Raw genomic sequence first — 15,129 nt, forward strand, 5'->3', positions numbered from 1 at the left:
ATATTTGCACAAGATAATGTGATATATGGCTTTGTTGGGGGTTCTCATGATGACTCCCATATTTGGAGATTGCTAGCAGGACTCAAAGGACTCAGCATGTAGTTGTACTCAGAGCTAAGATTTATTGCCGTAATGTGGTAAACATATATAGCCAGATCATAAGGGAAAAAGACAGCAGAGTCTGGAATAATCCATGTACAGGCTTCCTTATATTTCCTTCTTCCCTTAAGAGATTACACAGAGTGCACTCTTCTCAACAGTGAAAATGCAGCAATGTATGTGTGATATTTCTGCCCAGGGAAGTCCATTAGATACCCGGTACCCAAGGCGTTTTTATGGAGTTGGGGGTGAGGCTCTTCATGTAGGTACCCTCTACCTAGCACATACCAAAATTTCACAGCCTCTGAAGAAAGCAGGTATTTAACCCAAATCACATTTTTTGTAGAGTCTAGGCACAGAGAGTCACTGTTATCAGGAAATGGTGGGAAACCTCCAAAAATCCAAAGTTTCTAGACACTAGCCAAGGGCCAGCTTTGTGAGCAGGCTTTTCTAAGTATAGCAGCCTCAAGCCTTCTATGGCAACCCTTTTATTGCACAGTGGGTAATAATATGAAGCTCAGTTTTGGTCTTGTTAAGTGTAAAGTTTCCCAGGACTTGCAGTTGGAGTAGGATAGTTGGCAGTTGTCAGCAAGAACCTGGATCCATATCAGAAAATTTTGTAGTTATTAGGAATGGCAATAGGTAAGAAGGCTTAGGAAGGGCATGTAAATCCAGAAAGATTCAGCAAACAGATGGAGACATTAGAAGTGAAATGAGAGAACTTTTTTCTTCTCAGATGATATGGAAGTAATAAGGTGTTTTAAGTGTGTGTGTATGTGTGTGTGTGTATAAAATTATAATAAGTTTAAAGGTAGGTGGTAAGGAAGTTGGTGGTGTTGGCATCCTGGTTTTTTTGTTGTTGTTTTTAAACATGGGAGACAGTGTCATCGGATGAGAATGAGGGGGTAGGTTGTGAACCTTGAAGAAGACGACTAGATTGTTTTAGAGCATTTAACTTGGAGAATGGGGCAAAGGAGATGACAGCTTAATCAAGTGAAAGAATTGCTGTACAGAGTGAAGGATCTGACCTTGTTTCTGACCTCTGATGCTCTTATCTTTTTTTTCTATAGATTGGTTTTTAATAATACACTCATCAGAAATCTCTTTTGCCTCCAAATTTCCCTTGCCTGCCAACTTTAAAAGTCCTGGTTCATCCATACTTCATTTTCTCTTTGCATAATTCATATCCCCAAAGAAAATAAGACTTTAGAGTATTGAAAGACTTCATTATTTCTTCCCATTGGATTCTACTGAATTGCTTTTTATAAAGCATTGTAGCCTGGGTCCACACATGGCTACAATGTTAAATGTTCAAATGTTTTTATGGTTGGTTGACTATCTTGTTCTAGTTTTTGATTTATGTCTTTTCTGGAATGGGAAATAAGAAGTAGAAAATGATAAATTTATAGTATCTAAATAGAAATTTTTCTTCACAAAGTCATTTGAAATATGATTTGGATGAAGTTTTCATTGTATTAATATGAAATCAAGAAGAAGAAACTTTGCCAATCTGACCTGTTTTCTTCTTTTTCCTCTTTCTCTCCCTCCCTGTTTTCTAAAAAATCATAGCAAAAGTCTGGAGAAAAGCCTGTTCCAGGTATGGTTCATCTAATATTCTTATTAAGCTTGAAATAAGATCGAACAGCCTGTAAATCAGTAACAACTACAGCATGTGAAATGAGCTATGGTCATTTTGTCCTTCTAGAGCAGGGATGTCCAATCTTTTGGCTTCCCAGGGCCTCATTGGAAGGAGAATTATCTTGGGCCACACATAAAATAACACTAATGATAGCTGATGATCTAAAACAAGCAAAAGTCATAATATTTTAAGAAAGTTTATAGATTTCGGTTGGGCCACATTCAAAGCCATCCTGGGCCACAGGTGGGACAATCTTGTTGTAGAGTTTCTCATTGTAATTTTTTACTCCTAACCTTTGAGATCTGCTCAACTGTCAGCAGGTGGTGCCACTGTGGTAGCGTTTGTGGTAGTGAAAAGATGAATGGGGAGGGAAAGAGTAGGTATTGAGGTGTGAGGAAGCCAATGCGATTCAAGGTTTTTTCCATCAAATCTATGTGTATTTTTACACAGTGGTGTTTTCTGTTACATTATTGAAAATAGGCATTGAAACATCATGGTACTGGGTAAGAATAATTATATATCTTGTTTTTAACGTACTGTCTTAAATGCTGTGTAATTTTGTCTAGTATTACTAATTTCCTTGAGTTATCAGGTTGTTAGGTTTGTAACTAGGTTCTTGTATACATCTGCTTGGGGAAACAGCTAGATCTAGAACTTGAGATAAGCAATTAAAAGTGAATTTGAAAATGTGAATCATTCATATTAACCATTGTTTGAATTTTTCTCATCCCTCCATCTATATCCCCCTTCCAAAAAAATCTACTTTTGATATCTAGTGGATCAGACAAAGAAAGAGGCAGAACCTGTACCAGAAACTGTAAAATCTGAGGAGAAGGAGACCACAAAGAATGTACAACAGACAGTGAGTGCTAAAGCCCCCCCGGAAAAACGGATGAGACTTCAGTGAGTATTAGACAAAAGAGAAGCGTGCAAGACTCCTCATGCCAGTTATCATACCTCAGTACTGTGGCTCTTGAGCTTTAAGGTACTTTATTGTAATCATCTTATTTGTGTGGAATGCACTTATTCTTTAAGAAAGGATATTAGGCCACGTGCGGTAGTTCACGCCTGTAATCCCAGCACTTTGGGAGGCCGAGGTTGGTGGATCATCTGAGGTCAGGAGTTCGAGACCAGCCTAACCAATGTAGCGAAACCCTGTCTCTACTAAGAATACAAAAAGTAGCTGGGCATGGTGGTGGGTGCCCGTGGTCCCAGCTACTCAGGAGGCTGAGACAAGAGCATTGCTTGAACTTGGGAGGCAGAAGTTGCAGTGAGCCGATAATCACATCATTGCACTCCAGCCTGGGTGACAGAGCGAGACTCCATCTCAAAGAGAAAGGATATTATTCCGATCATGATTTCTAGTGAATATTTGTTATACATCTTCTGTAACCTTTCCTCTCCTGGGCTTGTGCGGCCTACCCACTCACATGTTTACTGGTAGATACGTTTAAAAGCAAAATAAAGATATTTGTATATATTGCTTCATTATGACTTTTTTCTTTATCATAACTGATATTTTTCAGATGCACTTTGAAGACACAAAGGATGTTAAAGTAGTAACTAAGCATATTTCCTTTTGTTAGTTATATATTCCTCAGTATTTAGTTACTGACATTTTGAAAGATGACAAAAAGGATAAACCTCACTCACCAATACCATTACCCTATAAATACTATAACAGTGTTGGGAATTTTAATCTTACTCTGTGTGTAGATAATTTTTTTTCAATAAAGAAAAGGAATGTATTTTTTTTTTAACAGCCATAGAGGCTGAGAAATCCATTGAGTGGCTCCATCTGGTGAGGGCCTTCTTGCTGGTAGGAAGTCTGCAGAGTCCCTAGGCGGCACAGGATATCTCATGACAAGGGGGCTGAGTGTGCTTGCTGCATGTAGATGCTTTTAAAACTGTACTTTAATCACTGCTTTCATACAATTTTACTTTATTATATCTATTGTAAGCTTTTTCCCATGTTTACATAGTTTTTATAGACTGTTTTAGTGTCTGAATGATTATATCTCAGTTTTCTTTCTGTGTTACACTTGGGATTTTTCCCGATTTACGTTGTTTTAAATAAGACTGCGGTGATTATATCTTTGTATAATGCCTTTTCAATATTTGGTATTTATTTAGGATAGAGTTCCAGAAGTGATATCGCTAGAGTCTCTGCATTTTTATTGCTCTTAGTCCATATTGCTAAGTTGTCCCTCAAAAGATTGGACTAGTCATCAAACAGCAAAGTACGAAATATGTATCAGTTTTTCCACAATTGCTACCACTGAATTTTGTCATTTATGTTTTTTGTGTTAAGTAGCAAAAGTGATGTTTTAGTATTTAAAGTGGTTGAACAATTTTTCATCTTTGTTTTCTGCTTTTATGAAATGTCTGATTTTATGTATTGTGAGAGATTTTTGTCTTTTAACTTTTTATCTTGACATAATTTCAGGCATACAGAAAAGTTGTAAGAACAGTACAAAGAATTCTTAAATATACCTTTTACCCTACTTCTCCATCTGTTAATATTTTTCTGTATTTTAGTCTTTACTTTTCTTTCTCTCTTCTGTCTCTAACTCTTGCTCTCCTGTCACTTGCTGTTTCTCTCTTTCCCCCCTCTCTATCTTATTCATGTTTCACCAGTGGTGTCAATAATGTCATTTACAGCAGAAGAAAATTCTGAGTTATGGGTTGCATTTAGTTGTTGTCTTTTCAGTCTCCTGTAACCTGGAATAGTTCTCTAATTTTGCTTCTTTTTCATAACCTTGATATTTGAAGAGTTGAAGCCATTCATTTTGTAGAACGTCTCTCAATTTGGGTGTGTTTGATACATTCTCATGATGAAATTCACCTCATGCATATTTGTGAGGAATGCCATAGAAAAGATGCCTATGGAGATACATGCTGTCAATTTGCTCCCCTTCTGGTGATGTTGACATTGATCCCTTGGTTAACATAGTGTCTGCAAGGTTACTCCACCTTAAAGTTTTTTTTCCTTTTGTAAGTTACAAGTATATTGTGGGGAATATTTTGAGGCTCTGAGTATCTTGTTATTTCTCAAACTTTTACCCACTGGCTAGCCTCCATTGGTAAGTCTTGCCTGAGTCATTTATTACTCTGATTGTTGCCAAAATGGTGATTTTCTGATTCATTGTTCTATGTTATTAGTTAGCTTTCTGCTATAAATAAGAACTTACATTTTGCCACCCCCTGTTTTAAAAATATTGTTGTGGACTCCTGGATTCTTATTTTATTCATTGGGTACATTTCTTTACTGTCATTCATATTGATGCCCAAATTATCCTAAATTGGGCCAGTGGGAGCCCCTTCAAGCTGATGCTGTGTCCTTTTGATGTGACGTCATCATACGTTGAGTGTTTTCTTTCCTCTTTAGCACAAGAAGATATTCCAGGCGTATTTCAAACCTGGAGCCAGGCACTTCTATTTCTTTGAGTGGAGAATAGCATTTGGAAGTCAAGGTCTGTGTGCTGGGTATATTCATTGCTACCAGGGTGTCATTGCTTCTAGGCCCTTTCAACTGACAGTCAGGAAATAGATATATGCGTATGTATGTGAGTGAATACACATACATCCATATACATCCATGTCTATCTGTCTGTGTATTCTACCTATATTAAAAGGTACCATCAGTTCATACTGATACTTCCAATTTTAGTCCATCACCACAAAGTTTACCTTGTTCTCTTCCATATTGGCAAATCTGTGTTGATGACTATTCTGGTTCCTATTATCCACAGTGTGTTAACTTATTTGCCTAATGCTAGAATAATAACATAGGTTTTTTTGTTTGTTTGTTTTTTTGGGAGACAGGGTCTCACTCTGTTGCTCAGGTTAGAGTGCAGTAGTGCAGTCACAGCTCACTGCAACTTTGAACTCTTGGACTCGAGTGATCCTCCCACCACAGTCTCCTGAGTAGCTGGAACAATAGGTGTACACCACCATGCCTGGCTAATTTTAAAACTTTTTTGTGGAGACTGAATCTTGCTTTGTTGTCCAGGCTGGTCTCAAACTACTGGACTCAAGCCATCTTCCCACCTCAGCCACCAAAAATTCTGGGATTATAGGCATAAGTCACTGCACTTGGCCAACAGTGAAGTTTTGAAATTGCGGAGGAACCTATACTTTTACAAAAAGGAGGCCTGTAGGCCAGGCACAGTGGCTCACACCTGTAATCCCAGCATTTTGGGAAGCCAAGATGGGTGGATCGCTTGAGGTCAAGCATTTGAGACTAGTCTGGCCAGCATGGTGAAACCCAGTCTCTACTAAAAATACAAAAATTAGCCGAGTGTGGTGGCATGGGCCTGTAGTCCCAGCTACTCTGTAGGCTGAGGCAGAAGAATCACTTGAACCCATAAGGCAGAGGTTGTTTGCAGTGAGCCAAGATCATGCCACTGCACTCCAGCCTGGGCAACAGAGCGAGACTCCATCTCAAAAACCAAGCAAACAAAAAACACCCCTATTTAGTTCAGTATTTGCTTGAATCCTGGTCTTTAGCCTCAGGACACATAGTTCAGTACTGTGTTAAAAAATTACTTGGGCTGGGTTAATTCTTTTTCCTTTTTCAGTGTGGTTATGTTACTCATTTAATAGATGGTTCAGCTTATTTGTTTTTATTTTGAATTCTATTTTGCTTCCCCCCCCATTCTTAATGATTTCTTTTTGTCTTATTTTGGGGTATATGAAATGTTAACATGGTTCCAAATGTCAGTACTGTCTGAAAGTTTCTCCCCATACCTACCCATTACTTCTTTCCACCCATTTTAATTTACCTTCTTAAGGTAATCAATCTGTTCTCTAGTTTACTGTCTTTTTTCCCCCACAAATGAGTAGATATTTTATTCTCTTATATAAAAGACAGCATATTATATAAGCTCTTTAACTTTGCTTAATTTGCTTAAGTATTTTTTATTTTTCCAGCAAAGCTCCTTTTCTTTCAACTACACTGTAAATTACCACATACAGAACAGTACACACAGTAATGGAGTAAAACTCATTGTAACCATATAACTTATATGGGTTAAGAAATGGAACTTTGCTAGTATCCCAAAAACTCCTTTATGTTCTCTTCTAATTTTAATGCTTAACTAGCTTCATCCTCAGTTTATGATAATCATTTGTTGTCTTTACAGTTAAACTCTATAACCTTGCATCCCTAAAAATGTTTAGATTGCCTATTTTTTAAATTTAATATAATTGGTTCAGTGTGTGCACTTAATGTATGGCTTCTTTTTTATCTCTAAAGTTCATCAAAGTTGTTTCATTTGTAGCTATATTAATTTCTGTGTAGTATTATATTGCATAAATATATTACAGCTTTATAATTCATTCCAATGGTGATAGACATTTGTATTGTTCATAGTTTTGGGCTGTTAAAATTGCTTTTTTGAATATTCTATTTTTATGAATTTCTAATATGAAATTTCAGGAATATTCTAATTTTATGAATATTATATTGCTTTTTGGTATATGTTATGGGCTGAAGTGTGTCCTCTTCTTCTCCAAACAAGGTATATAGAAATCTTAACCCCCAGTACCTTAGAATGTGACCTTATTTGAAAACAGGATTTGCAGATGTTATGGGTTAAGATGAGGCCATACTGGAGTAGGATGGGCCTCTTATTCGATATGACTGGTGTCTTTATAAAAAGAAAGCTGTGTGAAGAGACAAAAGCAGAATGCCATGTGAAGATGGAGGATCGTAGTGATGCCACCTGGCCAGCCACCAGAAGCTAAGAGGCAAAGAAGGATTCCCTTACAGGTTTCACAGGAAGCATAGCCCATAGCCCTGCCACCCTTTGATTTTGGATTTTCAGCCTCCAGAATTTTGAGACAATACATTTGTTGTTTAAGCTAATTTTACTGTTTTATTCAAATTGCTGGCTCATAAACCTGCCTTTATTCAACTTTAGTTGATGATGTGAAAATACTTAACCAAAGTGGTTATACCAGTTTATACTCTAGCCAGCAGTGTATAAGGCTCCAGTTGCTCTACACCTTTGTTGACCCTTGATGTTGTCAAGGAAAAATTTAGTCATTGGGTGTTCGGTGGTATCTTTTTGGGGCTGCAATTTACATTTTCTGGTAATTGGTGATGAACATTTTTTCATATGATTTGACTACTTGGATACTCATTTTTGTGTTTTCAGGTCTTTTGCACACTTTTTTGGTATTGGTTCATCAGTGTGAAGTACATTTATGTTGTACTTCTGCTTCACCGTTATTCATCTCCAGAACTTTGTCACCATCCAAAATAGAAAGTCTGTACCCATTAAACAGTAGCTCCACTTTCCCTTTTTCTTGTAGCTCCTGGCAACCACCATTCTACTTTCTGATATTGACTAGGTACCTCATATAAATGGAATCATACAGTATTTGTCCCTTGACTTAGTATGATATCTTCAGGTTTTATCTGTGTTGTAGCATGTGTCAGAATTTCCTTTTTAAGGCTGCGTAACATTTCAGTGTCTGTGTGTGTCTACAAACATCTTGTATATTCATCTTTCAGTGGACATTTGAGTTGTTTCCACCTTTTGGCTGTTGTGAATAATGCCCCTGTGAACACTGATGTACAAATGTCTGTTTGAGTCCCTGCTTCCAGTTCTTTTGTGTATGTATTAAGAAGTGGTAATTCTGTTTTTAACTTTTTAAGGAACCACCATGCTGTTTTCAATGGCAGCTGTACCATTTTACATTTCAACCAGCAATCCCTGAGGGTTCCAATTTCTCCACATCCTTACCAATACTTAGGTATCCTAATGGGTGCAAGCCGGGATGACACTGGTTTCTTTTCTTTTTTTTTTTTTTTTTTTTGAGACGGAGTTTCGCTCTTGTTACCCAGGCTGGAGTGCAATGGCCTGATCTCGGCTCACCGCAACCTCCGCCTCCTGGGTTCAGGCAATTCTCCTGCCTCAGCCTCCTGAGTAGCTGGGACTACAGGCACGCACCACCATGCCCAGCTAATTTTTTGTATTTTTAGTAGAGACGGGGTTTCACCATGTTGACCAGGATGGTCTCGATCTCTTGACCTCGTGATCCACCCGCCTCGGCCTCCCAAAGTGCTGGGATTACAGGCTTGAGCCACCGCGCCCGGCGACACTGGTTTCTTAATATCACTAATCACCTGATATTATTGGTAGAAAGTAGATCACTACCAATGATGACTAGTGATATTAAGATTTTCACGTTCTTATTGGCTATTTGTTTAGCTTTTTTTGAAACATGGTCTATTCTAGTGCTCTGAACATTTGTATTTTTTAAATTATTTAGACTGGATGTGTATATTTTTTGTTTTTATTGACTTTGTCAAATATCAATTGTAGGTCTGTGGCTTTATTTCAGGGGTCTCTATTCTGTTCCATTGATCTATGTATCTTTTTTTTTTTTTTTTTAAGCCAGTACCATGCTGTTTTGGTTACTGTAGCCTTGTAGTATAGTTTGAAGTCAGGTAATGTGATATCTCTGACTTTATTATTTTTGTTTAGGATTGTCTTGGCCAATCCATGATCATGGAATGCATTTCCATTTATTTGTGTTGTCTATGATTTTTTTCAGCAATGTTTTGTGGTTCTCTTTATAGAGATCTTTCACCTCCTTGATTGGATGTATTCTTAGGTATTTTGTTTTGTGCCTCTTGTAAATGGAATTGCATTATTGGTTTGGTTTGTAGCTTGAACATTAGTGGTGCATAGAAATGCTACAGATTTTTGTATGCTGATTTTGTGTCCTGAGACTTTGCTTAAATTATTTATTATGTCTAGGAGTCTTTGGCAGAATCCTTACGGTTTTCTGGGTATAGAATCAGTTGTCACGGAAGACAGATATTTTGACTTCCTTTTTTTTCCTATTTGTACGCCTTTTAATTCTTTATCTTGCCGGATTGCTCTGGCTAGGACTCTCTCAACAGACACTTCCAAAAAGACATACAAGCAGCCAACAAACAAAAAAATGCTTAACATTACTAATCATCAGAAAAATGCAAATTAAAACCACTGTGAGAGACCGTCTCATGCCAGTCAGAATGGCCATTATTAAAAAGTTGAAAAACAGATATTGGCAAAGATGTGAAGAAAAGGGGACACTTTACGCACTGCTGGTGGGAATGTAAAATTTCTGCACCTGTGGAAAGCAGTTTGGAGGTTTCACAAAGATCTGAAAATGGAACTACCATTCGACCCAGCCATCCCATTACTAAGTATCCTCCCAAAGGAAAGTAGATCATTCTACCAAAAAGTCACCTGCCCTTGTATGTTTATTGAAGCACTATTAACTATAAAGACATGGAATCAATCAATGTGCCCATCAACAGTGGATTGGATTTTAAAAATTCTGCATGTACACCATGGAATACTATGCAACCATAAAAATGAATTAAATCATGTCTTTTGCAGCAACATGAATGCAGCTGGAGGGCATCATCCTAAGCGAATTAACACAGAAATGGAAAGCCAAATGCCACATATTCTCACAAGTGGGAGCAATACATTGGGTACACGTAGATGCAAAGATGGGAACAGTAAACACTTAAGATTCCAAAAGCAGGAAGGGAGGGGGCCAAGGATTGAAAAACTTACCAAGTATTATGTTCACTGCTTCGGCAACAGCATCCTTAGAAGTCCAAACCTCAGCATCACACAATATACCTATGTAACAAGCCTGCATGTGCACCTCCTGAATCTAAATTTTAAAAAGAGTCACCTGTTCATATCCTTTGCCCACTTTTAATGGAGTTACTTGTTTTATTCTTGTTGATTTATTTAAAATCCTTGTAGATTCTGGATAGTAGTCTTTTGTTGGATGCATAATTTGCAAATTCTCCCAGTCTGTAGGTTTTCTGTTTATTATCTTGTTTCTTTCATTACGTAGATGCTTTAGTTTGAGTAAGTGTCATTTGTCTATTTTTTGTTTTTGTTGCATTGCCTTTGAGGTCTTAGTCATAAGTTCTTCCCCTAGGCCAATGTCCAGAGTTTTCCATAGCTTTTCTTCTAGGATTTTTATAATTTGAGCTTTTCCATTTCAGTCTTTAGTGCATCCTGAGCTAGTTTTTGTATATGGTGAGAGTTAGAGGTCCAATTTCATTCTTCTGCATATGCCTAGTCAGTTTTTCCTGCACCACTTACTGAATAGGGTATCTTTTCCCCAGTGTTTATTTTTGTTGACTTTGTCAAACATCATTTTTAAAATTGGTATTTTTTTTGTGGTTTTGAGTTGTAGAAGTTCTTTTATGTATTCTAGATGTGAATTCAGTGTTAATTTTATGATGCACAAAGATTTTCACCTATTCTGTATGAGTTGTTTTTCTCTCTGTTGATAGTGTCCTTTGATGTACAACAAAATTTAATTTTTATAACATTCAATTTATTTCTTCTATTGCCTGTGCTTTTGGTGTCATCCAAGAAACTGCCAAACCCAGTGTCATTAAGTGCTTCCCTATTTTCTTCTGAGTGTTTTCCAGTTTATATTATTACATGTAGTTCTTTGATGCATTTTGAGTTAATTTTTAAATATACTGTAAAGTAAGGGTCCAGCTCGTTCTTTTGCATGTGGATATCCAGTTTTCCCAACTCCACTTGCGGAAAAGAGTATTTCTCCATTGAATAGTTTTGGCACCCTTATCGAAAATCATTGACCATGTGTTTGAAAGACTCTATTGTATCCTTTAGTACATATGTCTATCTGTATACCAGTACTATACCATTTTTGATTATAGTAGTTTTGTGGTAAGTTTTGAAATCAGGATGTGTAAGAACTCCAACTTTGTTATGTTTCAAATGAATTTTAGAGGTTATAGTTCTGTGCCAACCATTTTTTAAGAGTTGAAAGTAGTTTTTTCATGTATTTGTTCTGTTTGTTCTAGTGTTCTAGTTCTTAATAGTGTAAGGGCACATTTGGTACCAGTTACTCCACTATGGCAGAAAGTGGAAATCTAGTAGTTTTCAATTTTATCAAACACATTTTATATGTACTTTTTTGGGAGGAGCATCTGTTGAGATAACAGAATACTTCTCTTTTCTTCTGATAATATGATGGATTATGCTGTTTGCATTTTCATCCAAATGTTAACCAATTTTGTATTTCAGAAATAAACCCTACTTTTTCATGATATTATCTGTATTACCTTTTTTATATACTATTGAGGTTAATTTGCTGAGATTTGGTTTAGGATTTTATACTTAATATTATGTGTAAGATTAGCCTGTAGTATTCTCTTTCCTGTAAGTTCTTATTTTGTTTTAGTAACAAGGTTATGTCATCATATGAGTTGGGAAATAATCTCTTTTATGAAAGAGTTTGCATACCAAACAGTGCAATTCCTGGAAGAGTTTCTAATACCTTTATGCCTTTGAATGCCTGTTCTTGTACCAGGCTTTCTTACCCTTACTCTTGTCTTCCTTCTTCCTGCTTATTCTTCACAGCCCAGCTCAGGATACATCTCTGGGAAACATTTCCTGAGTTTCCTGGTCTCAGTGGGTTGTGAGTCCCCCCTCTGTCTATTGTGAAGGCAACTTAATCCTATCACTTTTCCTAGTGGGAAAACTTTAGCAAGTCATTCTATTATTTATTTTCACAAGTGCTTCAGTGGCATACTTAACATAGGGCACTGCTAAGACCTGCTGCAAAGCTTATTCTCCTTCCCCCTCATGTCCTTCTTCAACCCTATCCATGTACCCTACATAGCTCTGACCTCCTTCTGTTATTCTGCTCTCTGAATTACTCCATGCACCTGGCACATGTCAGATATTGCCATCTGCTCAAATGGTAGTTCTATTTTAGTTCTTTGAGAATTCTCCATACTCTTTTTCTATAGGGGTTGAACTAATTTACATTCCCTACCAACAATTTATAAGCATTCTCTTTTTTCTACAGCCATACCAACATATATTTCTTTTTTGACTTTTTAGTAAATAGCCATATTACCAGTGTTAGATGATGTATTTATCTGACGATTAGTGATGTTGAGCATTTTTTTTTCATGTTTGTTGGCTGCTTGTCTTTTGAGGAATCTGTTTATGTCCTTTGCCCACTTCTCAATGTTGTTTTTTTTTTTTTTTTTTTTTTTTTTTGTTGATTTATTTAAGTTCCTTATAGATTTTGGATGTTAGTCCTTTGTCAGATGGGTAATTTGCAGATATGTTCTCCTATCTGTAGGCTGTTTATTTACCGTTTCTTTTGCTGTGCTGAAGCTCTTTAGTTTAACGAAGTCCAATTTGTCTATTTTTGTTTTTGTTGCATTTGTTTTTGAGGTAATAATCTTTAATTCTTTGCTTGGGCCAGTATTCAGAAGAGTTTTCCCTAGGTTTTCTTTTAGGATTTTTATAGTTTCAGGTCTGACAGTTAAGTCTTTAGTCTGAATTGAGTTAATTTTTGTATATGATGAGAGGTAGAAGTCCAGTTTAATTCTTCTGTATATAGCTAGCCAGCTTTCCCAGCACCATTTATTGAACAGGGAGTCCTTTCACCATTGATTGTTTTTACCAACCTTGTCAAAGATCAGCTGGTTGTAGAGGTGTGGCTTTATATCTGGGTTCTCTATTTTATTCATCTATGCCTCTGTTTTTGTAGTGTAGTAGTAAAGTTTGAATTTGGGTAATGTGATGCCTCCAGCTTTATTCTTTTTGTTTAGGATTTCTTTGGTTATTCAGGCTCTTTTTTGGTGCAGTGTTAAGTTTACAGTAATTTTTGTGTAATGCTGTGAGAAATGACATTGGTAATTTCATAGGAATTATGTTGAGTCTGTAGATTTCTTTGGGCCATATTGTCATTTTAGTTATATTGATTCTTCCAATCCATGAGCATGGAATGTTTTTCCATTTGTTTGTATCATCTATAATTTCTTTCAAAATGTTTTATAGTTCTACTTGTAGAGGTCCTTCACATTCTTGGTTAAACATATTCCTACTTATTTTTTTGTGGGACTCTTTCTATACGGAATTGAGTTCTTAATTTGGTTCTCAGCTTGAATGTTAACAGTGCACAGACATTCTACTGACTTTTGTACATTGATTTTTATATCCTGAAACTACTGAATTTGTTTATCAGGTCTAGGAGTCTTTTGGATGAATCTTTAAAGTTTTCTAGGTATAGGACTATTTCAGCAGTAAACAGAGATTGTTTGACTCCCTGTTTTCCTATTTTGGTGCCTTTTGTTTCTTTTGTGTGATTGCTCTGGCTAGGACTTTCAGTACTATGTTGTATAGGAGTGGGGAGAATGGATGTATTATCCATTCTCATTCTGCTTATGAAGACATACTCAAGACTGGGTAGTTTATAAAGGAAAGAGGTTCGATTGACTCACAGTTCAGCATGGATAGGGAGGCCTCAGGAAACTTACAGTTATGGCAGAAGGGGAAGTGATCACATCCTTCACATGATGGCAGGAAGGAGAAGTGCAGAGTGAAGGCAGGGGGAAAGTGCGTTACAAAGCCATCAGATCTTGTGAGAACTGATTCACTATCTCGAAAACAGCATAGAGGTAACCACCTCCATGATTCAATTACGTCTTACTGGGTCCTTTCCACAACACATGGGGATTATGGGAACTATAGTTCACGTTGAGATTTAGATGGGGACACAGCCAAAGCATATCAGTGGACATGTTTGTCTTGTTTCAGTTCTTAAGGAGAATTCATTCAAATTTGCCCATTCAGTATGATGTTGGCTGTGGGTTTGTCATAAATGACTCATTATTTTGAGGTATGTTCCTTTGATGCCTAGTTTGTTGAAGGTTTTTATCATGAAGGGATGCTGGATGCTATTGAATGCTTTTTCTGTGTCTGTTGAGATGATCATATGGGATTTGTTTTTAATTCTGTGTGGTAAATAATATTGATTTGTGTATATTGAATGATCCTTGTTTCCTAGGAATGAAACCCACTTGATCATGATGAATTGTCTGGTTGATATGATGTTGAATTAAGTTTGCTAGTATGTTGTTGATGATTTTTGCATCTATGTTCAGAAAGTATATTGGCCAGTAGTTTTTTGTTTTTTGTTTTCTGTGTCTTTGCTAGATTTTGGTATCAGGATGATGCTAGTTTTGTAGAATGAAGCAGAGAGGAATTGTCCTTGATTTCCTGGAACAGTTTCAGTAAGATTGGTGCCAGTAATCCCAGCACTTTGGGAGGCCAAGGCAGGTGGATCACGAGGTCAAGAGATCGAGAGCATCCTGGTCAACATGGTGAAACCCCGTCTCTACTAAAAATACAAAAAATTAGCTGGGCATGGTGGTGTGTGCCTGTAATCCCAGCTACTCAGGAGGCTGAGGCAGGAGAATTGCCTGAACCCAGGAGGCGGAGGTTGCGGTGAGCCGAGATCGCGCCATTGCACTCCAGCCTGGGTAACATGAGTGAAACTCCGTCTCAAAAAAAAAAAAAAAAAAA

The 15,129-nt window shown here is 37.0% G+C and overlaps 1 protein-coding gene across 4 annotated transcripts in view; it reads left to right on the forward strand.

Moving 5' to 3' along the window:
* The window catches only part of MED6 (mediator complex subunit 6), a 56,060-nt gene extending 52,834 nt beyond the window's left edge, over positions 1 to 3,226 (forward strand). For all 4 annotated transcript variants that reach the window (XM_032245741.1, XM_032245743.1, XM_032245740.1 and 1 more), the window contains 2 exons: positions 1,669 to 1,696; positions 2,515 to 3,226. In XM_032245741.1, the coding sequence (XP_032101632.1) occupies positions 1,669 to 1,696; positions 2,515 to 2,645 (159 nt within the window). In that variant the 3' untranslated portion in view covers positions 2,646 to 3,226. The remainder of the gene's footprint in view (positions 1 to 1,668; positions 1,697 to 2,514) is intronic.
* The last annotated feature ends 11,903 nt before the right edge of the window (positions 3,227 to 15,129 follow it).

Source organism: Sapajus apella, unplaced genomic scaffold, assembly GCF_009761245.1.
Source record: "Sapajus apella isolate SASKATOON/1434 unplaced genomic scaffold, GSC_monkey_1.0 scaffold59, whole genome shotgun sequence".
In the NCBI taxonomy this organism is placed as follows: domain Eukaryota; kingdom Metazoa; phylum Chordata; class Mammalia; order Primates; family Cebidae; genus Sapajus; species Sapajus apella.